Raw genomic sequence first — 26,753 nt, 5'->3', positions numbered from 1 at the left:
ATCCTCATGGTAATCACAAATCAGAAACCTATAATAAGTAAGTAAATCAGTAAGACAAAAGAAATCAAACATATTACTAAATAAAGCCATCAAACCACAAGGGAAGAGAGCAAGAGAAAAAGAACGGAACAGAGAAGAACTAGTAAAACACACAGGAAAAAAAAAGGAATAAAATGGCAATAAATTCATTTTTATCAATAGCTACTTTAAATGTCAATGGACTAAATGCTCCAATTAAAAGGCATAGGGTGGCCAACTGGATTAAAAAAACAAGACCCGTATATGTGCTGCATACAAGAGACACACTTCAGGCCTAAAGACACTCACAAACTGAAAGTGAAGGGATGGAAAAAGATATTCCATGCAAACGGCAAAGAAAAGAAAAGAAAGCAGGGGTAGCAATACTTATATCAGACAAAATAGACTTTGAAACAAAAACTGTAACAAGAGACAAAGAGGGACACTACATAATGATAAAGGGAAGAATCCAACAAAAAGATATAACACCTGTAAATATCTATGCACCCAATGTAGGAGCACCTAAATATATAAAGCAATGGTTTTGAGTATATCCACAGAGTAGGGATGCACCAGATTTTACACTGTGTAGGCTTCTGATAAGTAATTACAAAACATGCCTGTTGGCGTCACTGCAGAGCTCTGTGGTCCAGTTTTCACTGATGACTTCCCCTCAGTGTTGTGTTTTATTGTGACCCAATTAGGGAGCATATAAATGTAATGCATCTGTCTCAAGGCAGACTGTCATTGCAGAAATAGGGGATAAATGCAATTTTGAGTTTCAGAAGCTGAGATCCAGATGAAAGATGCAAAAGTTTGGGAAAACACAGGTGTAGAGGCACCCCCTCCCTATCTACCTCCCTCCCCCCGGCCCCACATCCAGTTACCTTTTGAGAGTAGACAACACTTTGGGATATGTGGGAGAGAGAGGGGAACTGGAGGGAATGAACACTGGTAGGGTCCTGAGAAGGGTCCTCAAACCCCAGGTCCAATTTGCATTGGAGAGTCAGGAGGACTTCTGTCTTTTTTCCTGGTGACGTGGCTTGTGGAGTTCCTGTCTACAGCCTGGCCTGGCAACAGAAGAGCAGAATGGTATGGGTGCTCTTACTAAGTGGAGAGGACCTGAGATCACCTTGCAGCCTTTCCAGAGGTCCCAGGTAGCCAGATTTTCCAATGTGCTTGAGAGGATTGTGAGCAGAGCTGAAAGTGAGTGGATGCTGGGAATCCCTGAGATCAGGAAGATGATAACGATAGGGGCAGCTGTGTGGCTCTGTAGTCAAGGGCAGTATAGGGTGATGGATCTCTTAGCATATGCCTGCATGGACGGATGTCATAAAGGCACCTTACACACCACTGGGGGTGGAGAGGGCAGGGAGACATTGATTTGATTAAGGAGATCCTGAATTGACCAAGATTAAGTCCATGGAAAGGGTGCTTAAAATAGAAATTATGGAAAAAATTTAAAATGTAATGCTTTTTTCACATTTGGAATGGTAGGTTTAGAGTTGCATTTTTAAAAATCTTGATCGTGACGCCTATTTCTCCAAAATACAACTTCTCCATGTGTAAACTAGGGTTGGGGAGGATGGGTTGGACTAGGTGGTATCAAGAGCTTTTCCAGCTCAGATTGACCATAATGCTATAGTCTTGGAATCTCCGATGTTTCACTTGCCCACCTGTGAAAGTTTTCCCCATAAGACACTCTATTTGCAGTCCTTTCCCCAGTCTCCAGTCTCCTGAAAATCTCCAGGATAGCTCAAGGTGACAGGGGACAAAAGGGACATTCCTAATTCCTGCAGAGATCATATGAAAATGTAAAAGAAAAATATATCTACAATCATGCCACCATGGCAAATGGAAACATTTTGTCTTTCTGCTTCTCCTTCCAGTCCATGCCTACATAAGTACCCCTTCTATACCAGAGCCTGGAGACTGTGTCGTATCCAAAGGCTTTGGGGAGGCGAGAAGGATGGAAAAGGAACATTGGCTATTTTAGCTGATTGGATGCCCTGCAACCTGCTTTCCAGACTCAGTGACTCTAAAAGTATCTCTCCAGCTCTGACTCCTCTCCTGAACTCTAGATGTGTATGTCTGTCTGCGTACTCCACATCTGCACTTGGAAGACCAACAAACAAATCTATTTAACATGTTCGAAACTGAACCCTTAGTTCCCACGACCACAGCTATTCTTCCACCTGTCTTCCCCGTCTCATCCATTGCTCAGCCTAGCCAGGAAGCCATCCCCAATTCCTCCCTCTTCATTACTTTCACATTCAGTCCCCAAACATGTCCCCTCATTTCCACCCATAAATACACCTCCCATTAGTCAATTTCTCTCCAACTCTGCTGTCACCGTCATAGCTCAAGGCACCTTCATTGCCTCTGGTTTGCTGAAGTAGCTTCACATCTGAATTTTCTGATTACTTGCTTTCCTCTAATCCTTTTGCCCCATAGAAACTATGGTGGTTTCTCAAAATGTAAATCAGATCTTGTCATTTACTCTGTGGATTCAAAATCTCTAACATCTTCCCATTCTTCTCTGAATAACATCCCTACTCCCTACCTTGGCTGATAGCCCTGTGTCATTTGTCTCCACACATTTCTCTCCTGTGTGATTTGCCCATGTCCACAGCATTGTTCCATGTACCATCACTCTCATATTCCATCCCCACTGGCCCCATTCCTCTTCCTTGAACATCCCAAACTCCTTCATACCTTGGGGTTTGGGCCAGTGGGTTCCCTGTGACAAGAGTGTGTTTCCCCAGGCTCTTGTGACTTTCAGATATGAGCTCAAATATTCCCTTTTCAGAAAGGCTTTCTCTACTATTCTTTCTAGATAGCAGCCTCTTAATTCCTAATGCTTTGGGAGATCTCTGTCATTGCAATCTGCATTATTTTGTCTACCTTTTTGTCTTTTCAGTACACTCATCACATTTGTTTTCTTTCTTCCTATCTCTCTCCCTCTCTGTCTCCATCATTTCGTTCTATTTGTATTCACCAGACTGTAAACTCCACAAGGGTAGGGACCATCTATTCCCGTGTTCACCAATGCTTTCTCTGTGTTTAACACAGTGCTTGTTATGTAGTTTAAAGCTCAATAATATTTGTGGAATAAAGACAGAACCTCCTTTGCAATGAGCAATTATTTGTGTGGAAGCTCTGGACTGGGCTTGCTTGGGACATGAGCTATTTCCTTAAAGGGATGAAGAATCTTCATGTCCAAGCTGGGACACTTCTGGCTGCTTCATTTTATTTTTTTTTTTTGTTTCAAAGTATGTAACACCTTGGCCATTCCCTATCACCTCTTGAGGTATGATTTAGGGAATTAGGAACTATCTAAAGACTTTGTGAAAAATTTTAAAAGCTTATTCTGATGTCTGTGTGGTGTATGGATTGAAGACTCCAGAGGGAGACTTGTGAGGAGGAAGTTGGAACGATCTAGGTAAGTGCCAATGAGGGTCTGAGCAACCATGAAGATTAATGGGAGGGAGAAGAATTCATGGGACTTGGAGACCAAGGGCATCTAGGACTCGAAATGTGAGGTGTTGAGGTTGTACAAGTGCTGACACTGTCCTTGCTCAACGCTAATAAACAGTCTCTTTAAATTTTGCTCCCTGAACACTTTGCTTGCCTCATTCTTGTCCTGGTCCTGCTTCCAGGACAGAGGTGAAGGAGAAGGAGGCCAGCACATCCCCGAGGCTCCCCGTATTGGAGGTCAGGTTTGGAGATGTTGAGGCTGAAGCTTTTCTGCTTTGAGTAGAAAATGTTGAAGAGGAGATTCATGTCTGAGGGGTGATGGAGGTGGGCTCAGTGCCTCCATCTCTGTGACTACAGAGGTTCAAGGCCACAGTGAATCAAATACAGCAGGATGCTTATTTCCCTGGGTATATTTATCTTTTTTCAGAGATCCTTTCTCCAGCACTTGGACCTCACTGCCTCCCCCAGATCTTCACCAGGGTCACATAGGGGCTCAGGCATAACCCTAAATCTACTCCAGGACCACCTGTCAAACCTGGAAGGTATAAATAAGTGTTCTTTCCTTCTCCCTGCCCAGAGGCACAGAGTGGGCTTGAGTGCAGAACAGCAGGCCTGAGAGGTCAGGAAGCTGTAGGATGAGGATGCATCAGGACCTCCCCACCTGTCCCTAGAACCATATACAGCGAGGCTCCTTGGAAAACACTGAGCAGAGTTGGGTTTGAACCCGAGTTTCTTTTTCCACCCCTTGTTATCTGAGTGACACTGAGTAGGTTGCTTTAAATCCCTCACCTGAAAATTGGGGAAGAGTGTCCACCTTGTGGGATTGATATGAGGATGAAATAAGATAAAGCATGTGAAGTTCCAGACCCATGGTGCACCTATTAACTGTGTTTTCCTCCTTATGTAGAATCGCCAATTGACATAATAGGAAGGGATCTTGGGGTTCTCTAGGTAATGTCCTTTCATTTATTTTTTTCCTTTGGATCTTAAGTACATAGAACTTTACCTATCATAAATCTTGCTTCATGAAACCCTCATCATTGATACGTGAATGACCCTCTTTTATTACTCTAATTACCTATCCATCCATCCATCCATCCATCAATCCATCCATCCTCCCTGCCTCTTTTTTCTCTCCCTTTCTTTCTCCATTTATCCCTTCCAATCTTCCTTCGTCTCCCTACCTACCTACTTACATACCTATTTATCAATCTTATATTGTTATTCTATCTTTTTTGTTTATAATGATATAAACATTCGTGAGGCCACCACCCAGCAATGAAGCTAGAATCCTGATATTAACTTCCATCTACCTAGATGTACCCACGTTTTTCATCCTTCTCGCTCTCCCACCTCAGGCAACTACTCTTTTAAATCTTGAGTTCATTGTTCTTTTATGAAAAAATATGGTTTTAGCATATTTATGTGTATTCCCAAAGGCCACTTGTTAGCTGTTTTTTAGGTTTATAAAAGAATATCATGCTGCATGAAACCCTTGGGACTTACTCACCGCTAATATTTTTTTGCTCAGATTTATCCATATTATTGTGTGTAGCTGTAGTTCATTCATTTTTATTGCTGTACAACATTCCATCCTGTGATTGTACTAAATCATTTGCCCATCATCCTCTAGATGCACATTTGGATTTCTGTCAGGTTTTTCTAATTTTAAACCATGCTACCATGTAGGTACTTGTGCGTATCTCCTGTGCACATGTGCAAGAGTTTCTTTTGGGTATAACCCAAGAGTGGAAGTGCCAGGTTATGGGGTATGTGAATGTTCAACTTAAAATTTTCCAGACTGTTTTCTGAAGCAGCTGTGACACTTTACACACCCATCAGCAAGGTAAGAAAGAGCCGGGTGCTTTTTTATTTTTGCTGTTTGAATAGGGACAAAATGGCATCTCAGCGTGGTTTGGCTTTGGCTTTTCCTGATTGCTGATGAGATTGGATTCCTCTTCACATGTTTATTGGCCACAAGTGATTCCTTTAACCAAGTTTGAATGATGGGGCTGTAAAGGTTTTGTGCCCACAGTGGGCTTTCCTTGAGGAGCTGGGCAGGGGCTTTCAGAATGGCAGGTGTGTGTCTCCCCCTGGGCAGGAGCCTGTCCTGCCTCTGCTGGTTTCTTGCTCAGAGTCTTGACTTCGTGCCCTGAATCTTGAGAGAAGCTTCTTTCTTGCAGGGGATGTGAGAGCCCACCTCTCACTACTGACCTTCCTGGTCCTGGCTGTCACCTACTCTGGGGGCTACAGGAGACAGGGAGGGGCTGTCAGTGATGGACAGGTCTCAGAAGGCTTACGAAGCAGAAGAAGCTGGGGTAGCAGATACTGGCATCATGGCAAGTGTCCCTCCTGGGTCAGTCCTCCTGAAAAAGATAGGAGGAGACTGGGGGTCCTATGTCACTGAGGAGGGCCTTGTAGTGCCCGTGACCCACAGAGGAAGCAGGGAGCTGGGGCGAGGGCTTGTTCCTCTCAGACCTCTGCTCAGAAACCACCTCAAGAGCACTCTCTCCACACTAGCTCCCTCCTTCTCTCCCTCCTTGAATGCTCCCCCTTTATCCTCAAACTGGAGCTGTGAAAGGCAGAGGGGAAGGTTGAAGATTTGGGGCTGCAACTCTCAGGAACTCTCTGGATTCAACATGCGTTCAGATAGAGATGAAATTGGAGCATCCTGTGGCTTCACCTCACAGTGCCTCCTGCTGGCCTGAAGTTCTACCCCTGGGAGTCCAACTCCTATCTGGGGTCCCCCTTACTTGGAAAGGAGGCTCCTCCTGAGGACATAGATGATGGAAAGTGCAGTCAAGGGAAACAACTTCCAGCTAAGCAGGAGGAGGGTCCCAAAGAGGGGGCTGGATGCTCTGGCACCTGTGACACAAGATATGAGGATGAGCTTGCTTCCTGCTTCCATCACTCAACCCCCAGGCAGGCTCAGCCCCATTGCAGACTCAGGTATTAAGACTGCACCTTGGTCTTGGAAAGAGTCACCTCACCTTTCAGAACCTCATTTTCCTAACCTTTAAAAGGGGAATTATAATACGAACTTTGTCATGTTTTTGTATCAAATGGGAGCACCCGAGGAAAGTATCTAATAGATGCTCAGTAATTGAAACTGAATGGCTTTTGGGAGGATGGGTGAGACTTGGGGAAAGATATTTTGTATTATCTTAGTTATTCATGGCCATATCTGGTAAATGGTATGTCATCAGGATGCAGCTGTGTGATGACAGCAGCGCTCACTGCTGTTTGGTACCTAAGGCATCACTCTCTGAAGAACTTGCTATAAATGCCATCCCATTTCCTAGATGAAGAAACTGAGTTTCAGAAAGGTGAAGTGACTTTCCCAAGGTCACACATGAGGAAGATGCAGAGCCAGCATTTGAACCCAGCCTGTCTGTCTCCAGGTCTGAGCCTTGAACTGCTTGGTTTTTCCAGCCTTACTCACCCAAACTTGCTTGAACTTCTCTAAATTCGCTCAGCTGCACGCTGGCCTGGACCAGTGTCTGAGCCTCAAGTTCCACTTGGCAGGTGAACAGGTTTTTGTGCTCTGAGGCGTTGACCAGGATATGACTGTCTTGGCTGAATGTGCCATCTGGGTTCTTGGTGGGGGAGAAGGACTCACAGGTTCTGGAGCATCTGTTCCTCTGCAGCCAGGTGATTTGTATGCCATCGGGGTAAAACCTTTGCACGTGGCAGATGAGGATGACCGCCTGGAGACTTGGGACGTGGTATGTCGATACATTCACTGTGGGTACAACTGAAACAACAGCCCTTCCTTTGTTACTTTCTTCCTTCACACGAAAGATGCTCAAGAAGCATCTCACATTTCTAGGCATTACACTTGGTTCTCAGGATACAGCAGCGAGCAAAACAGACACAGGCCCTGCTTCATGGAGCTCCCACTCTGTGGGGGAATAACGTGGAGGAAAAAAGCAGTCACACAACCCCATAGGGGTTCTGAGAGCCTAGACAGGGGCATCTGACCTGGTCTTGAGGTGGGGCAGGTTAGTGGGAGTGTCTGGAAAAAGTGAACTTTGAGCAGAAATATGAAGGATGAAGAGGAATTAGCTACATGTGGCAGATTGTATTTTCCAAAAATGGCCACAGCAAGCCCCGCAATGTCTTCCAGAACCTTGCCACTCCCTAGCAGAGGGGGAGTCTTCTTCTAGAAGGTGAGCAGGACTTTGTGACCACCTGATGAACAGAGTGTAGCAGAGGCGACACTCTGTGACTTCTGAGGCTGGGTCAGATATGTTGATGTAGCTTCCACCTTGGATTCTTGAGACACTCACCTTTGGAACCAGCCACCAAGCTACGAGGAAGCCCAACCTAGCCCACATGGAAAGATGATAAGGAGAGACCCATGTCAAGAAGAACTGACGTCCCAAACTGAGAGCCAGCACCGATGGCCAGACATGTTAGTGAAGGAGCCTTCAGATGATTCCAGCCTGTGAATCATCCAGCTGAGGTCCCAGAGTCATGGAGCAGAAGGAAGCCATCCCCGCTAGGCCATGTCCAAATTCCTGACCTACAAAATATGTGAATATAATAATTTGGGGGATTTGGGTTAAGTTTAGAATGTTGGAATAAGTTTGGGGATAATTTGTTATGCAGTCCTGGTAACTGGAGCATTAGGCAAAGAGGCTGGGGGAGCGTCAGAGGCCGGAGGGCACTGGGAGAGGTTGGCTGTGGGGAAGTGCATCTCAGGCAGAGGGAAGGGCCTGGGCAGAAGCTCTGAGGTGAAGCCTAGCATGTTCCAAGGGTCGAAAGATGACCAAAGTGAGTGAGGGGAAGCGTGGGCGGGATGAAGCCACACTCATAGCCACTTTGAAGCCTGTCTGCCCTTACTGGTGCTGCACGTACTGATGGGGGGACACAAGGACATCCTAAGGAGACATACCTTGATGGTTTAATACAACTAATTTCCAGATGCTGAACTCTCATATGACTCTTTCCTGAAGTTGATCTGCTTGAGAATGAACACTGAGGTTGCTTCCTTCTCCTCCTTGCTATTTCTCATTTCTCCTTCTCCCATGTTACAAAAGAAAGACCTTCCTGCACACATCCGAATCAGCTATGGTGCATTGCCCTTGGTGTAAAGACTTCGGGACTTGAAATAAAAGGACAGTTCAAAATATCACTGGCCGGAAAGCCAGCTTTAATCAAAGCATCATAATCTCCCCCATCTAGCGCACTGCATTTCTGTTTACACTTTAATGGTTACTTTAATAATGATTTATCAAAATTTGTGAAATATTTAGGTTCTTTTGATCAATTTTGTGATTCAATCCAAAAGAATTTTTTTTTAACACTTAGAGCCTTATGGTCTTGAGAAAAAACTTTAAGAAATTCACCTTACATGTATATATTTTTTGTGCTAGTTCTCTGTGTTCTCATAGTCCTCTATGACTGGATGATGTTGTGGTCAGTAAAAGACTTTCAAATATAAAATATGCTACACTGGGACAAAGTTCTCCCTGGAATTAGCATGGGAATACAAATTTGGGAAGAAAATGGAATGACATAAAATTTCTGATTTATAAAGAAGAGCTAGTTTATGTACGTTGAAGTGGATGATGGTGGAAGTCAAATCAGTATGATGTTATTTTTCCATTGAGTATTTTCAGAATGATGTAACATTTGTAATATCCCACGAGTTATGTGCTCTGCAGCTATTTAAGCATACGATGAACAATTTTAGATGTTAACTTTAAAATATACTATGAGCCACATGGTTCTTCACAATTATTTTAGGGTTAAATGAACAAAGATGGGTGAAGATCACTGTTGAACATTCCAGTAAGGATTTTGTTTCCTTTTTGTAAGAGCAGTGGTGAGATGTGGAAGGGTTTTAAACAAAGGAGGAACACGAGCTGGCTTCCTTGATAAAATGCCCTTGGCTGGTGTGAGGTTGGGTGATGGACTGTGGACGGTCATGGTGGCTATGAGAGAGGGGGCTGTTGCATCCAGGTAAGAGTAATGATGGCTTGCCCTTGGGTATTAACCTGGGTAGTGGCAGTAGAGAGAAATGTATGAGTTGAGAAGAGATTTTGGAAGGAAATTTGATAGAACTTGGTGATGGACTGGGTGAGAACAGGTATCTGGCTTGGCTGACTGGGTTTATGGAGTCTCTTCATTTATATGGGAGGGAGGAGGAGCCAAGGGTTTGGAGAAAGTGGAGAGAGCAGCACAATGCCCATCTCTGGGCAGATCATGACTGAACCACCCCTCTTGGGGAAGGGGACCCTGTCCTTCTCTGGTATCTCTGCTTGGGGAGTTCTTACAGGAGGGAGGTCATAGATGGTCTTCTGAAGAGGTGTGTTACTGGATTCAAATTAAAGCTCACTAATAAAGAGTCATGTACCTTGGACAAGTCCCTTCTCTTGTCTAGATCTTGATTTCCTCATCTTGATGAAGCAGGGGCTAACAGCTTCTTTGGGATGCTCGAGGCTAGAATTCCATTTCCAGGCTGCAGCTCTCACATGGTGTCTTTAGGTTACACAAAGCCCAACTCCCACTTTGGGCTGGAGGAATTTGGTTAAGGAGGAGCTAAAGTCTTCTTTACAATCATACCACATATTGTCTGCAATGAGGCAGGGGTGGGTTGTGTGGAGATTATGATACTATTAATGGGTGCTCTTTGGTTGTCTCTGGCTGGAGCTGGAGAGAAGGAGAGTTGGGGCTCTGGACCCCTGGGAGGAATCCACCATCTGCAGGAAGTAAGTGGGATTCTGCCATGCTGATGTCATTGGTGGGGGAGGAGGGATGCTGTGGCTAAGGAGAGTACAGATCCCTTAGCAAATTCCTTGTGAAGGCCTGGGCGGATGGACTTACACAGGAGTGAGGTTCGTTTCCTTTGCCTGTCGTTCCATATTTCTGCAAAGTCTGATTCAACACAACAGTAAAGGGCTTTGGCTTTATGTGTCAGAGCAAGAAAGGTGAAGGCTTAGGTTTGTCTGCATTGCTCCCTCCCCTGATGCCAAGGTGGGTTTAAGAAGCTTGTTTCAAAGGCAGTGACTGACAGCAAAGCAGTCGTGGCATGGTGGTTTGGACAATTGTGTTGAGAGTCCGTGTGGAGAGTCCAAGTGGCAGAAATGTCCTTGCTGTGGCCTGGCAGCCCTGTATGGTCTGATCCCTACTCCTTTCTCTCCAGCCTCTTCCTTTCCATGCACTTTCTTCACACTAACCCACTCGAGCCTTATCCCTGCTCTTCAAACATGCCTCGCTCTCCACAAATCCCCATTCTCTGCCAGCAACGTTCTACGTTTTGCTTGGCTGACTCTTTCTCATCTTTCATATCTTGGCTCAAACATTACTTCTTCAAAGAGGCAATTCCTGAGTTAACTAGATTTCTCCTGTTTTCATCTGTTCATTCAGTACTCTGTTCTTTCCTCTCATAGCAAATGTCAGAAGTCATAACCATATAGTTGTTTGCATCTTGGATGATGGAGTTTACATGACTGTGAACTCAGCGAGGCAGAACCACACATGTTCTGTTTATCATGGATTCCCCAACACCTAGAATAAAGCTGCCACACAACAGATGCTCAAGAAAGACTTGTTGAATGAATGATTGAGCTTCTACCTCTCAAATACACTAGAGAGAAGGGAGCTCTGAAAAAGAAGGACCCGATTAAGGCATTGTGTGAGCAGAGGATGGTCATATAAGATAGAGAACCTCATACCACCTCATGTAGGGCTTATTGAAGAGTGAAGAGTGAATAGGGAGACGCAGGGGAAGTGCTCCAAGCAGGAACACGTGGTGGTCACCTAGGGTTGGCCTTCTGGGTGGGTGGGAGATCCTTACCTTGGAGGAATTTGGAGATGTTCACATGGCTACTGAGGGGGCTCTGCAATTCACTGTGAGCCACTTGACAGGTGACCTGGGAGTGGAGTGAGGAGAAGGCAAGAGTCACCAGGGTGGTGCTGACGATGGTGTAAGAGAAAGCGTCTCCGGGTGGGAAGATGTCGGTCTGAAGGGCTGGAAGCTCCACTCCATTTTCAAACCATTTCAGATATATGTTTTTGGGAAAGAAGCCAGTTGATTTGCAGGTTAGAGTCACTCCTTGTCCTGGGCTGGCCCTGTTGGAGGGGCCAGAGACCTCTGGAAGAGAGGGCTTAGCTTTGATCAAGGCAAGGAAGAGAGAGAGAGAAATGAAGACAGTAAGTTACTCTCTAGTACAATTCCTGCCCTTATGGTTCAGCCCCTGGACTTTCCCCAATCTCTCATGTCTTCTTTCTTTTCTTCATAACTTTTTAATGACTCTTCTTATCATAACAGCTTGCCAACTGGCCTCACTGACTTTGCTTCTCAACCTTCCCGCCCACACTCAGAAACCAGACCATGGTGATCGTGCTGAAATGCAGATCCAACCTTGTCATTGTCTTTACCTTCCTTCCCAAGATGCATTGTATAAAAGTCATATAAGGTGTACAATGAAAAACATTATACCCCTAGCTTCCTCTCCTTGCAAAAATGACAGATCAATCTCTTTTAAGTATTTTACCTGATTCTTTGGACATTTCTATGTTTCTAAATAACATGCTTGTACTGTTATTTCTCTATTTTTCAGTTTTATGTATTATAGGCAGACCTACTTCTAGGGAAGATGATGACTTAACTCTCTTACAAATCCCTCTACCTGCCATTCACACTTCCCCTCCTCACATCCTCCTATCATAGACACTTCAAAATCTTTTATTTTATCAGAGTTAAACATTTATATTATTATCACCAAAGGAGCATTGTTCACAACTGAGCCATGTAATACGTCATGATTATATTTCCTTTCTTGCACAGCTTTTTGTTTTCCCAGGAGAGTTTCTAAAGGTCTCATCATTTTTTTTTGAGGTAAAACTGGTATATAACATTACATAAGTTTCACACATACAATATTATAATTTGATGATTGTATACTGTACAAAGTGATCACCACCATAAGTATAGTTACCATCCATCACCATACAATTGACCCCCTTCCCTTGTTTCATCCACCCTCCAACCTCCTTTCCTTCTGGTAACCACCAATCTGTTCTTTGTATCTATTAGTTTGTTTTGTTTTGTTTGTTTGTTTTGTTTTTTAGATTCCACATATAATTGAAATCATACAGTATTTGTCTTTCTCTATTTGACTTATTTTGCTTAGCCTAATGCCCTCAAGATTCATCCTTGTTGTCACAAATGGCAAGATCTCATTCTTTTTTGTGACTGAGTAGTATTCCATTGTACATATATACCACATCTTTATCCATTCACCCGTCAATGGGCACTTGGGTTGTTTCCAAGTCTTGGTATTATAAATAATGCTGTAATGAAATACGGGTACATATATCTTTTCGAATTGGTGTTTTCATATTCTTTGTGTAAATACCCAGAAGTGGAATAGGTGGATTGTATGGTAGTTCTATTTTTAAACTTTTGAGGAATCTCCATACTGTTTTCCACAGTGATTACACTAATTTACATTCTTACTAACAGTGTATGAGGGTTCTCTTTTCTCCACTTCCTCACCCATGCTTATTTTTTGTTTTTGATAATAGCTCTTCTGGTGAGCCTAAGGTGATATCTCATCATGGTTTTGATTTGCATTTCCTTGATTATTAGTGATGTTTATACATCTTTTCATGTGCCTTTTGGCCATCTATGTCTTCTTTGGGAAAAAAATCTGTTCAGATATACGATTTGGAAACATCTTCTCCCATTTAGTAAGTTGACTTTTCACTTTATCAATGATTTCCTTTACTTTGCAGAAGATTTTTAGCTTGAAGTAGTCCCATTTGTTTATTTTTGCTTTTGTTTCCCTTGCCTTTGGAATCAGATGCAAAAAAATATTGCTAAAATATCGCTCTGTGATATCCAGGAACTTGCCACCTATGTTTTCTCCTAGGAATTTTATGGTTTCAGGACTTACATTCAAGTCTTTAATCCCTTTTGAGTTAATTTTTGTGTATGGTGTAAGCTAGTGGTCTAGATTGATTCTTTTGCATGTTGCTGCCCAGTTTTTGCAGCACCACTTATTGAAGAAACTGTCCTTTCCCCATTGTATATTCTTGGCTCCTTTCCAGTAATTAATTGTCCATGTATATGTATTTGAGAGTTTATTTCCGACCTCTTTTTCCAGTTCCACTGATCTGTCTTTCTGTTTTTATGCCAATGCTGTACTCTCTTGATTGCTATAGCTTTGTAGTTTAGTTGGAAATAAGGGAGTGGATGCCTCTAGCTTTGTTCTTTGCCCATATTCCTTTGGCTATGTGAGATTTTTTGTGGTTGCATACAAATCTTAGAATTGTATGTTCTAGTTCTGTGAAAAATGCATGGAATTATCATAGGGATTGCACTGAATCTGTACATTGCTTTGACAATATGGACATTTTAACAATATTAATTCTTCAAATCCATAAACATGGAATATCTTTCCATTTATTTGTGTCTTCTTCTGTTTTTTTCCATCAGCAGCTTATAGTTTTCAGCGTACAAGTCTTTCACCTCCTTTGTTAAATTTATTCCTAGATATTTTATTCTTTTTGATGCAATTGTAAATGGAACTGTTTTCTTAATTTCTTTATCCGATGGTTTATTAGTGTATAAAAAGGCCACAGATTTCTGAATTCATTTGTTAGTTTTAACAGTTTTTTTGGTTGGGTCTTTAAGATTTTCTATATATAGTACATGTCATCTACAAATAGTGACAATTTTACTTCTTCCTTTTTGATTTGGGTGACTTTTATTTCTTTTTCTTGCTTAATTGCTGTGGCAGGACTTCCAGTACTATATTGAATAAAGGTAGTGAGAGGGGGCATCCTTGTCTTGTTCCTGATTTTAGAGGAAAAGCTTTCAGCTTTTAACTGTTGAGCGGGATGTTGGCTGCATGTTTGTCATATATAGCCTTTATTATGTTGAGATATGTTCCCTCTATACCCACACTGTTGAGAGTTTTTATTATGAATGGATGTTGTTTTTTTAAATGCTTTTTCTGCATCTATTGTGATGATCATGATTTTTATCCTTCATTTTGTTAATGTGGTCTATCATGTTGAATGATTTGTGGATGTTGAACCATGCTTGCCCCCTGGAATAAATCCCGCTTGATTGTAGTATATGATATATTTAATGTATTGTTGAATTCTATTTGCTAATATTCTGTTGAGGATTTTTGTGTCTATGTCCATCAGCAATATTGGCCCATAATTGTATTTTTTATGGTATCCTTATCTTATTTTGGTGTCAGGGTAATGCTGGCTTCCTGAAATGAGTTTTGAAGTGTTTTCTCTTCTTCAATTTTTGGAAGAGTTTGAGAAGGATAGGTATTACATCTTCTTTGAATGTTTAGTAGACTTCACCAGTGAAGTCGTCTGGTCCTGGTCTTTTGTTTGTTGGGAAGTTTTTTTTTTGTTACTAATTCAATCACCTTACTAGTAATCAGTATATTCAGATTTTCTATTTCTTCATGATTCAGTCTTGGAAGATAGTATGTTTCTAGAAATTTATCCATTTATTCTAGATTGTCCAACTTTTGGCATATAATTGTTCATAATAGTGTCTTATGATATTTTGTATTTCCTTGGTATCAGGTGGAACTTCTCTTTCATTTCTGATTTTATTTATTTGAGCCCTCTTTCTTTTTTTCTTGGTGAGCCTAGACAGAGATTTGTCAATTTAGCTTATCTTTTCAAAGAACCAGCTCTTAGTTTCATTGATCTTTTCTTTTTTCTTTTTTTTTTTTTTAGTCTCTATTTCATTTATTTCTATGCTGGTCTTTATTATTTCCTTCCTGCTACTACTTTTGGCTTTTGTTTTTCTTTTTCTAATTCTTTTAGGTGTGTGGTTTCATTCTTTTCTTTTGCTTAGTTTTCTAGGAATCTATGATAAATTCACCCCCAAACTTTCTGTCAGATATGTATAACTCCTCCCAGTATGTATGAAACTGCTAAGTATTGTAGTGGACTTCAGTTTAGGGAAACTGTATACCTGGGAGTGTGGAAAGACTTCTCAGGAGGGTACACAGGCTTGGAATGAAATAAAAAACCTTGTATTATGGTAATTTTTAAACACATAAAAATAGAAAGTACTCATCGTGGGACTTTAACAGTCATCAACAAATGGCCAATCTTGTTTCATCTATTCTTCTATCATCACTGGGTTATTCTAAAGCAAATACCAGACACTATATCAGTTCATTCACAGCTACCTCCACATGTATACCTAAGAGTTAAGAATTTTTAAAAACATGATCAAAATGCCATTATCACACAAAAATTTAATAATAATTAATAATAATTTCTAATTGCTTATTATTATATGTATTGCCTGTAGTTGGAAATGGAGGATCTAGTTGATTAGAACAGGTTCATAATTTTTGCAAGACTACTTCATAGAAGGTGCTCACAACTTTTTATTGCATTACATTGAGACATGTAATATCTGGCAGTCTCCCTTTTTATGGTGTTCAGATTGATTAATGGCTTTGGGTGCTGTCAGCTTGATCCACTTGTTATAAAGTTCCCCATTCAGCCTTTAGCCCAATGTCTTTAACAACTATAGATAATTATTGTCTAGATCTATCATTTCATTGGGAGTTTCACACTGATGATTGTCTAATGCTACCATTCCTTCTGTCTTCATTAACTGAAATTATTCTTTCCCTCATCAACTATTTTTGGTTACCCTGACATACAGTTCATTGGGGAAAGGCAGAAAAATGCCTTTGCTTACCATCTTTTGGATTTCAGAACAATGAGTTGGTGACTTAGCACCTCCAAAGGTGACCAATGAAATTTCTTCTATTTTCATACTATTATGAAATCATGGATTTTAACCCATATAGGTAATGTCAATCTATTGTAGTCTTTATCCTTTTTACTGCTCAAATCGATCCATCTTGGTGGGATTCTCCTTTATGTTATTTGCTGAGTCTTTTTGATATGACTTTGGTAGACATTGGTAGCTTCCTTGATTTCTGGTACAACAGAATATTCCAGGCTCATTTTGCACATTTCCTCTTCAAGATCTGAAATCAGTCATTTCCCAAAGGAGCCCTGGTTCCTTTTAGACACCTGCTATTTAGAAACCATAATTGGTGTCCTAGCAGTGCTCATTAGTATTGGGTTGTCTTTGTTTCCAAGTCTTTTTGGTGAACAGAGTATAAAGTAAGTATTTTTTAGTAGAAAAACAATTAAATGGGTTAATAACAATAGTTCTAATTCAAATTTAATGCAGCTGTTTAACCTAACTTCTTTGATTCTATTCTGTATCTGTCCCTCATACCGAAAATTCCAGTTCCCAAGGACATCAACACAACTTATTTGCTTTGTCCTACAAGATATATATAATACTCATAAACACCAACAGCAATATTATTTCCAAGCAATATAAATATTGAAGAGAGTTTGAGAGTTCTTTGTGTTTCTTTTTGTCCTTAGGTTTGTTTCACTGGAGATATAGATGCACATTATTATGTGTAGCATACAATCTCCAAGGCCCACCCAAATTCCTTGAGTTTTACAATTCCAGTGCACTCAAGTCTACTTGAAAATGCCACTATTTGCATGTTTTTACCTGAAAACCTTTTTGGAAGTTTGCTTTTATGGAAGATTGCTTGTGCACATGGCACACTAGAAGTACTGGGCATCTAAGACCCTCTGGGAGCAGCTCTCAATCAGTGAGTGAGCGGGAGTCGGTATATAATTATCCCAAACTCCTTTCATCTTGAAATGGACAAATCAGACACTGATGTTCTGTATCTGTATCATTCCCAGCATTTCCCAACTGCATTACGCTCCAGTCGCTCACAGTGGTAGTGGGCTTGAGGACACCTTTTATTGACTGTCTGACTTCACCACTTTCGTATTGGTGGTCTTTCACTCAAATATTTGTCTTGGGGTCTGCTTTTTGGTGAATCCAAGGTAAAATTCTATGTTTTAAAGTCCCTTGAAATGATTTGTCTTTGTCTGGTGAAGCCGTCAATTAATAGATAGCTAAATGAGTTTCATTGTTGATTTAATAATTTAGATATTTAGAGATACTTTTTTCATTGTGAATTTTGTTTATTATTTAAAATGTTCATGTGTTTACTAAGTCAAAATCTAAATCAAGGTACAGTCAGAAAAGTCTATGTTTCATTCCTATCCCTTGTAATCTCTTCCTACCTTCCACTGTAGGTAAATTTTTTAAATTAGATTTTGGTTTATTCGTCTTTTTAAAAAAGTGTGAACTGACATGCATATGCTTGTTCTTCCTACTCTTCTTAGAGTAAAAAGTAGTGTACACAACACACCATTCTACACGTTGCTTTCTTGTTTGATGGTATCCATGGGCTCCTCTAAAGCCGTGTGCTAAGTTCTTCCTTTAAAACTTCCTTTTAAAGTTGCAAAGCACCCCATTGTGTGGCTGTACCACAATTTATTTAGCACCTCATCTTTTGTTCTTACAAACAGTGTTGTAATGAAAAGTCTATGCATAAGTCATTCTGCACTTATGTTAGTACATCTTTGGGACAAATTTCTAGAAGTGGGATTGTTGGGTCATGGGTAATGTGTCAATTTAATATGTAGTACGGGTAATGTGTAGTTTTGTAATAGGTATATGTAATATGCAACTTTGCTAGATGTTGCTAAATTCACCACCTTATGAGTTATATGATTTTGCATTTCTACCCACAAAATAGGAAGTGTCTGTGTCCCCATAGCTCCCCCAAAAGAGTATGCTGTTAAACTTTTGGATTTTTGCCCAAGCAGATAGGTGAGAAATGGTGTCCCAGTGTTGTTTTCATTTGTATTTCTTTTATACAAAGGTGGCTGAACACATTTTTATATGTTTGAGACATTCATATTTCATTTTCTATGAGTTGTCTTTTTCTATTTATTGCCCATAATTCTATAAAGTTATCTTTTTATTTTAAAAATTTAGAAGCTCTCTCTATGTTAGGAGTGATTGTTTTTCTATATTATATTTTGCAAAATATTATACACACACATCCATAAGCAAGTTTCTTTTTGACAATATGGTCAAGTTATCTTTTTTTTCCCCCTTTTTGTTTCCATATTTTGAATTATAGTTGGGGATGTTTTACCCACTTGCAGATTATAAAAAAAGTCACACACAGTTTCTTCTAATACTTGCATAGTTTCACTTTTTATCTTTAAATCTCTGATCCATGTGGAATTTATTTTTATGTACAGGGGGAGGAACTGTGTACAGTTCTGGATTTTTTATTCTGTTCATTGGTTTGCCTCCTAATGTTCCAGTTGATCTGGCACCATTGTTGAAGAGACTCTCCTTTCTTCACCAAATTATCTTTACACATTTTTCTAAATAGGTAGACCACTGTATCCATTTTTTTCTGGAATCTCTATTCTGTTCCACTGTTCTACTTGTCTGCATTGATGCCAATAATACACTGTATGGTTATTGTAGCTTTATAATGATTCTATGTTCATGAGGGATATTAGTCTACAGTTTTCTTCATTTGCTTTTAGTATCATGGTAATGGTGGCCTTACAGATTAATTGGGGAGCTTAACTTCCTCTTCAATTTCCTGTAAGTATTTGTGTAGAATTGTTAGTATGTCTTCCTTAAATGTTTGGTAGAATTCCTCAGTGAAGTCATCTGGGCCTGGACTATTGTTTGTGGGAGGATTTTTAAACGACAAATTCCGTTTCTTTAATAAATATAGAGATAATCAGCCTGTTTATTTCTTCTTGAATAAGCTTTGGTATTTGTGTCTTTCAAAGAGTTTGCCCATTTCATCTATGTTCTTTTTCTTTCTTTCTTTTTTTTTTTTGAGGAACATTAGCCCTGAGCTAACTACTGCCAATCCTCCTCTTTTTGCTGAGGAAGACTGGCCCTAAGCTAACATCCATGCCCATCTTTCTCTACTTTATACGTGGGATGCCTGCCACAGCATGGCTTGACAAGCGGTGCCATGTCCGCACGCGGGATCCAAACTGGCGAACCATGGAACGTGCGAACTTAACCGCTGCACTGCCGGGCCAGCCCCTCATCTAAGTTCTTGACTTTATTGGTGTACAATTTTTCATGAAGTTCCATGATAACCTTTTTAATATCTGTGGCGTCTGCAGTGATGTCACCTTCCTTCTGATACTGGTAGCTTGTGTCCTCTCTCTCTTTTTTCCCTAATTGACTGTGTGGCTCGGAGTTTATGAATTTTATTGATTTTCTCAAAGAAACAGCTTTTGATTTCACTGATTTTTCCCTGTAGTTTTTCATTTCTTATTTCTGATTTCTGTTTTGTTATTTATTATTTCCTTTCTTCTACTTACTTAGGGTTTCATTCATCCTTCTTTCTCTAAGTTTTAAGATGACTGAGTTGAAACTTTTCTTCTATCCTAATGTCGGCATTTAGTGCTATAAATTCCCACTAAGTACTGCATCCCACAATTTTGTATGTTGTGCTTTTGTGTTCATTCAGTTTAAAATACTCACTAATTTTCCTTTTATTTCTTCTTTTATAACATGTTATTCACATCTGTATGATTTCATTTCCAAGTGTTTTTGGATTTTCCAGAAATCTTTTTGTAATTATTAGTCTAATTCCAGTGGTCAGAGAACACACTTTGTATAACTTGACTCATTTTAAACTTACAGAGACTTAATTTGTGTCCCATATTACAATGCACCTTGGTAAATGGTCCCTTTGCACTTGGAAAGTATGTATATTCTGCTGTTTTGGGGTGGAGTGTGCTATAAATGTCAGTTAGCTCAAATATGTGGATAGTGCTGGTCAAGTCTTCTAGACCCTTTTTTACTTTCTCCCTAGTTAGTTTGCCAATTATTGAAAGAGGAGGGTTGAAATCTCAGACTACAATGTTGGATGTGTCTATCCTTGCATTTGTATAAGTTTCTCTGTCACGTGTTTTGAAGCTCTTTTATTAAGTGCATAAATATTTAAGGTTGTTATATTTTCTTTTTTTTAGCACCTTAAAGATGTTTCTCCACTGTCTTCTGTCTTGCATCATTTTCAATGAGAAATCTGCTGTCATACTTATCTTAGTTCCTGTGTAGCTAATATTTCCTCTTTCCTCTGGCTGCTGTTATGATCTTTTCTTTATTATTGATTTTGTGCAATTTGATTGTGATGCACCTTGGTGTAGTTTTCTTCTTGTTTCTTGTGCTGGGGGTTCATTCAGCTTTTTGGATCCATGGGTTCATAGTTTGCTTCATACCTGGAAATATACAACTGTTATTTCTTCAAATATTTCTTTCTGTTCCCTCCTTCCTTTGGAGTCTTTAATACATATTTATTAGGCTACTTGCAGTTTCCCTGCTGCTGACGGATGCTCTGTTTATCTTTTCTCAGTCTTTTATCTCTCTGTGTGTCATTTTGGATAGTTTCTGTTGCTGTGTCTTTAAGTTCACTAGTTTCTTTTCTTCAATTTCTTATCTGCTGTTGGTCCCATCCAGTCTGTTTTTCATCCTAGACGTTGCAGTTTCACCTCTAAAAGTTCAATATGGATCTTTAAAAAATATTTTCCCTGCCTCTACTTCACATATTCTATCTTTCCTGTAGCCTCTTGAACATACAGGGTGTACTTATAGTAGCTTAAATGTCTTTGCGCTTTAACTCTATCATCTGTCTTTTCTAGTTGGGTTTCAAATGATTGATTTTTCTCATTATAAATTGTATTTTTCTGCTTCTTACATGCTTGGTCATTTTTTATTGCATTCCAGATGTTGTGAGTTTCATTTTGCTGAGTGTTGGATATTTTGTTTTTCTATAAATATGCTTGAGCTCGTTTTGGGACATGGCTAAATTACCTGGAAACAGTTTGGTGTCTTCACGTGTTGTATTTAAGCTTTGTGAGGCAGGACCACAGCATCATTTGGTCTAAGGCTAATTCTTTTATGTCTTCTGATGCAGAAGCCTCTGCGTACTCTACCAGATGCCCCATGAATTATGAAGCTTTTCATTCAGGTTGGTTGGAGCAGGCTGTATTCTTGGCCTTCGGTACACTCCAGGGATTTTTCCCCTGAGGCCATGTACCTACTCTCATGTATATGTATGTCCTCATGTACATACACTCTTCAGTACTCAGCTGAATACTCAACCTCTCTGGAGTTCTCTCTCTGTGAAGCTCTGTCGTCTTTGGTACCCTACATGGAAAATTCTGGCCACCTTCCTCTCTTTGGACAACCAGCTCCTTCATATCAACTCAGGAAGATCTCCAGGCTCTACCTCAGTTCTCTCTTCCTGCATGGAGGCCTGGAATCTTTCTCAGAGAGTAAACTAGAGGCAATCTTGGATCTCACCTCACTTGTTTCTCATCTCTCAGAGATCACTGTCATTTGTTGCCTGATATCCAGTGTCTTGTCAAACATTGTTTCATATAGTTTGCCTAGATTTTTAGGAGGGATTAAATCCAATCCTTATCACTGTTTTGGTAGAAATTGGGCTATGTATTTAATTTAATTTAAATTTTGTATTGTATATGTGGTCATCCTTTCCATTATATCTTCTAACTGTTTTTTTTTGTATATATGAGGGTTATTGATTTCTGTTTACTGATTTTATAACATGCTACATTACTAAATTATCTTATTGTTTGTAAAGCTTAATGTTGATTCTCTTGTTTTCCAGATACCATATCATCTACAAAGAGAAATAGTTGTCCCATTTCCTTTATAGTTATTATGCTTTGTATCGCTTTCTCCTTTCTAATAGCGTTGGCTAATACTTCAATGCAATGTTAAACAGTGTTACAAATGATGGGCACGAGTTTGAAGACTATTTAGTATTCTAGAAATTCTGTCTTTTTGAGATGTCCCTCTGGAAGTGCTCAGTCCTCCTATTTTGGAATGGCCCAGTGACCATTCGTATGCCTCTTGCATGGCTGTTATCTTGGAGTCTCCAATTCCCTATTCCTGGTTCCCAGTCTTACTTTTTCTTTCTTTAACCCCTACTTTGGTAAAGCAAAAGGTGTGCATGGGGGCCAGCCCAGTGGCACAGCAGTTAAGTGCGCATGTTCCACTTCGGTGGCCCAGGGTTTGCCAGTTCAGATCCTGGGTACGGACTTGGCACCACTTCGCAAGGCATGCTGTGGTAGGCGTCCCACATATAAAGTAGAGGAAGATGGGCACGGATGTTAGCTCAGGGCCAGTCTTCCTCAGCAAAAAGAGGAGAATTGGCAGCATATGTTAGCTCAGGGCTAATCTTCTTCTTCAAAAAAAAGTGTGCATGAAAGGTAGTTCTTGGAGATCTTGCAAACTTGGCACACTGTCTGGGTATAGAATTTTAGGTTGGGAATAATTTTCCTTAAGAATTTGAAGGCACTACTCCTTGCCTTCTAGTATCCAACATTGCCCTTAATCATCTCATGCTGATCACATTCAAATGGTTCACATACAACTTGCTTTTTATTTTCAGTTCTTGAAAATCATATGACTTCTCTTTGTCTCCAAATACTGCCTATCATTCTCTTTGTTTCTCCATTGCCCTGACATACTAAAATTTTAAAGAGTCAAAATTTCTGCTGATGTATGTTTCTATGGTTCCATCAGAGTAAGTGATCATGCTCATTTTTTACAGAAAAAACATTGCAATCATTACTTCATGAATACAAACAGGCCTGAGCTAACTGCTCTGCTTCCCAGGCTTCCCTTTGTGGATGTTCTTTGGAGTCTTGCAGGCTATGTCTTCAGCTATTATTCCATCAGCCAGGAACACATCCAAGAATTCACAGGACTAGTAGAAATAAGGACAAAATTTAGGAAATATAAGGATTACATATTGCACATCAAAAATGTGATTTTTAGGGTGGATCCCATGGCATACTGGTTGAGTTTGGCACACTCCACTTTGGTAGCCCGGGTTTGCAGTTTTGGATCCCAGGCTCAGACCTACACCTCTCGTTAGCCATGCTGTGGCTGTGACCCTCATACAAAGTAGAGGATGACTGACACAGTTGTTAGCTCAGGGCTAACTTTCCTCAAGCAGAAAAAAAAAAAAGAGGAAGACTGGCAACAGTGGTTAGCTCAGGGCAAATGTCCCTCAGCCAAAAAAAAATGTGTTTTTAATGGTTTTCTGCCTCAACAATTCTATCATTCTTTTTCCTGTGAATCTATGGTTCCATGCTCTTTGGATTGTGTTTTAAAGTCTGATTAGTTTTAATATCCTGAATACTGACAATATTCACAAATATAATAATTATTGTGTTACAGGCACTCTTCTAAATGTTTTACATTTATAAATTTATTTACATTTTTAATCCTCCTAATAAATTCATGATGCAAGTACTAGTATTATCGCTATCTTATAGAAGAGGAAACTGAAGCAAGAGAATTTAAGAAACTCACTAATGTCATACAGCTTGTAAATGGCAGAGTTAGAAGTTGAACTCATGCACTTTGGCCCTGGAGTCTGCTCTCCAGCTCATTTTATGGCCTTTGACATTTGTCAAGTTCTAACAGGTTAGGATTCTGTTGATATATGGCCCTAGGATTACATTTCTCTCTGCTCCTTCACCCTGACTTCTCACTTCCCCACCTTCTATTCTCATTCTTGACCCAGGAGCTAACAAGGGGGGAGCCTTGACTTGTGATTTGTCTTAGAGCAGTGGGCTGGATATTCAGGGATCTGGACTTACCACGCACAAACAACCTGGTGCCTGGTCCAGACTTAACCTCCACGTCAGGGCTCCCTTTCCGGAACTTCACACAGTAGTAGATACCAGCGTCTGCTAGGGTGATGCTACTGATGTGGATGGAAAAGTCCATGTTGTTTCTCTCTGTGTTGTCTGAAACATTTGTTACTCGGGGGAAGTGGCCTCCTTTGAAACTGTAGATTAACTCCCGGCCTGGCCCTGTCCCCTTGAACCACTGGATGGGCCCCACGGGGTACAGGGAGGTCAGTGTGCAGCATAGAGTGGCTGTCTCTCCAGCTGCCACCAATAGTGACTTCTCAGGCTGAATCACCTGCAGCTCCTCACCTGCTGCTCCTAGAAGGAAATACAGGTTAGCTCCAAGTACCCTGCCTGGCCCAGGGGACTTCTCTTATGGTTTTGTTGTGAGACTGAAACCAAAAACTTTGGAAAACATCTCGGACTGTGCCTGTATGACCTCTTTCCTTCTAAGCCCAATGGGAGAGTCCTGGCCTGGGCACCAGGCTGACATGGATTCGGGCCTGGCTCCAGCACTGATAAGCCTGGTGATTCTGGGAAGGCCGCTCCCCTCCTCTGCTTTCAGTTTCCTCTTCTGTCAAGCGTGGGGGGTCATTGCCTTTTCCCATGACTGCTGTGAGTTTTAAATGAGGACACGGGCTTGATAGGGGCACAGAATGAGTGCTGTAATGGCCAGAATCAGAGAGACCATTTTTATATGTTTGTATTTGCATCTACTAAACTTTAAATGAGGACATGGGCTTGGTAGGTGCACAGAGTGAGTGCTGTAATGGCCAGAATCAGCGAGACCATTTTTATATGTTTGTATTTGCACTTACTAAGCCCTGGAAGGATATAACAGCCAGACTCTCCATAGAAACTTCTGTGTAACACAAATCACTCTAAACACTTACATATATTAACAACTCGATTAAATTTCACCACAACCCTATTCGAAGGCATTATTATTTATCCCCACTTTACAGACAAGAAAACGGAGTCACAGAGAAGTTTAGTAGCTTGTCCCAAGTGAAACAGGCCATAAGTGATGAAACTTGGATGTCAACCCTGGTGGGGTGTGTTTCTAGAAATATCTGTGGTTTTATCCACTTTATTAGATGTCCTCTCAACCGAGATGCGAATATCACTGGGAGGAGGAGGGTGCCTCGCCTGGCTGTCCAGGTCTGTGGTCAGTTCTGGGGAGAAGGGAGTGGACAGGCAGGAGAAACTGCCACATGAAGATATAATCCTAGGATGCTGAAGTTCTGGAGACTTAATAGTCTAAACGGCACCAGTTAAATTTGTTTTCCACTAGTTCCATATCACGTGTGTAGGACTTGTGACTTATCTATCTATCCATCTCCATCTTTACTAGGGCAGCCCTGCCTCCCAGGTCTGTGTCTTCAGCAGGACAGAGGAGTCAGATGCTGCACCTCCACCTCCTCCCTCAGGATGGCCCCCGGTCCTGCAGGTCAGGCCCCAGGGGATCGTGGAGCCTCACAGGTTGTCAGAGGTGTGGGAGGTGAGGAGGGGCTGGAAATCCCCTGTTACTAAGAAATGCCTGGTGGCTGGAATAAATCCTGTCTGGACCTGGATGGGAGAGGACAGGACCCTCCAACTAATAGGAATTCTGGGGGGATTTCTTCGGGAGATCCTTGTTGTAAAAGAAAGAATTCAGAGAAATGTCTTAAAGTGGAAGAGGCAACAAAGAAAGAGGCCCTGGAACAGAGATCCATCCACCCACTGCCAATGAGGAAATGGTACCACTGCCAAACTCAGGTGAGCATCCCTGCACAGTGGTGCCTGAGGGCGTGGTGCTTACCTGTGAGTTCTAGCAGCAGAGGCAGCAGCAGGAATGGCAGAGGCAGGCGGGGCGGGGAGGCAGGGATGGGCATTATGGTGGCCACTGAAGCCTGCTCTGTCTGAATGTTGTTCTGGAGAGACCCAGGACTCTGTGCTCTGCGATGAGAGGGGAAGCCTTTTCTCCCTGATATAAGAGGAAGTGACTATTATGGGAGGAAATGGCTATGGGATTTTGACAGTTTCCTCTTCTAGATTGTGAAACAGAAATCAGACACAAGCTAAGAAGTTACTGTTATAAGGGTCCAAGGATGCTTGGAGAGGCCCTGGCGGACCCCCTTACTGCCTAGGATCTTTCCATTGGGCCCCCTACTCCATCTCAGAGGTGCTGGGGGCCCTTCCTCATCCAAGATTCCCAGGGATGCAGTTTTGCTACAGTGGAGGATGTGTTCAGTCTTCTGTAACATTTCAACAACTGGGCTCTGATGAACTGCACAGATGTTCAGGAGGAGAGCTCTTGAGAATGGGGCCTCACGGGAATGGGGTCCTGTTTTCCCCACTCCAGAAATGTCAGTGGTAGAATGAGCTGTGTCTGATGAGCACTCCTGACTTTGACAGCACACCTGTGGGGGAAGTGGCTTAGGGTGAGCAAGGAGTTAGGTCTTTGGAGGGGGAGGATGGCTTCAGTTTTAGAGAATTGAGGAGGCTTGGGGGGGTGTGTGTGTGTGCGTGTGCATGTGCATGTGTGGGCTTAGCATGTTCATCTTGCAGGGAAAACAGCACACCCAGAATCGCAGCCAGAAGGAGGCGTGGTACCTCTTCTGTGTGCCCTGGTCTGGGTCCTGGTCAGG

At 41.3% G+C, this 26,753-nt stretch overlaps 1 protein-coding gene across 2 annotated transcripts; it reads right to left on the bottom strand.

Moving 5' to 3' along the window:
• Window positions 1–5,509: 5,509 nt before the first annotated feature.
• On the bottom strand, window positions 5,510–26,038 carry LOC124248948 (signal-regulatory protein beta-1-like). 2 transcript variants are annotated; one of them, XM_046679620.1, is made up of 6 exons: window positions 25,925–26,038; window positions 24,091–24,441; window positions 11,300–11,614; window positions 6,938–7,249; window positions 6,249–6,360; window positions 5,510–5,861 (listed from the first exon to the last, which is right to left on the bottom strand). In XM_046679620.1, the coding sequence occupies exons 1-6, from the start codon at window positions 25,995–25,997 to the stop codon at window positions 5,792–5,794; spliced, it is 1,233 nt and encodes a 410-aa protein (XP_046535576.1). In that variant the 5' UTR covers window positions 25,998–26,038; the 3' UTR covers window positions 5,510–5,791. The 2 variants fall into 2 exon arrangements, with proteins under 2 accessions (XP_046535576.1, XP_046535577.1); XM_046679621.1 differs by having other exon boundaries at window positions 5,510–5,742.
• Between the last annotated feature and the right edge of the window lie 715 nt (window positions 26,039–26,753).

Source organism: Equus quagga, chromosome 12 (genome assembly GCF_021613505.1).
Source record: "Equus quagga isolate Etosha38 chromosome 12, UCLA_HA_Equagga_1.0, whole genome shotgun sequence".
In the NCBI taxonomy this organism is placed as follows: Eukaryota; Metazoa; Chordata; class Mammalia; order Perissodactyla; family Equidae; genus Equus; species Equus quagga.
This window is presented reverse-complemented; position numbering and strand designations above follow the sequence as displayed.

Excerpts from the sequence above, each read along its gene's own strand:
- LOC124248948 (XM_046679620.1), bottom strand. The coding sequence starts at position 25,997 with ATGCCCATCCCTGCCTCCCCGCCCCGCCTGCCTCTGCCATTCCTGCTG. Across the intron at positions 7,250-11,299 it reads CATCTCCAAATTCCTCCAAG|TTGTACCCACAGTGAATGTA; the intron begins GTAAGGATCTCC and ends CTGTTGTTTCAG. Across the intron at positions 5,862-6,248 it reads AGGAGGAGCCTCCTTTCCAA|GAGGACTGACCCAGGAGGGA; the intron begins GTAAGGGGGACC and ends TATCTTTTTCAG.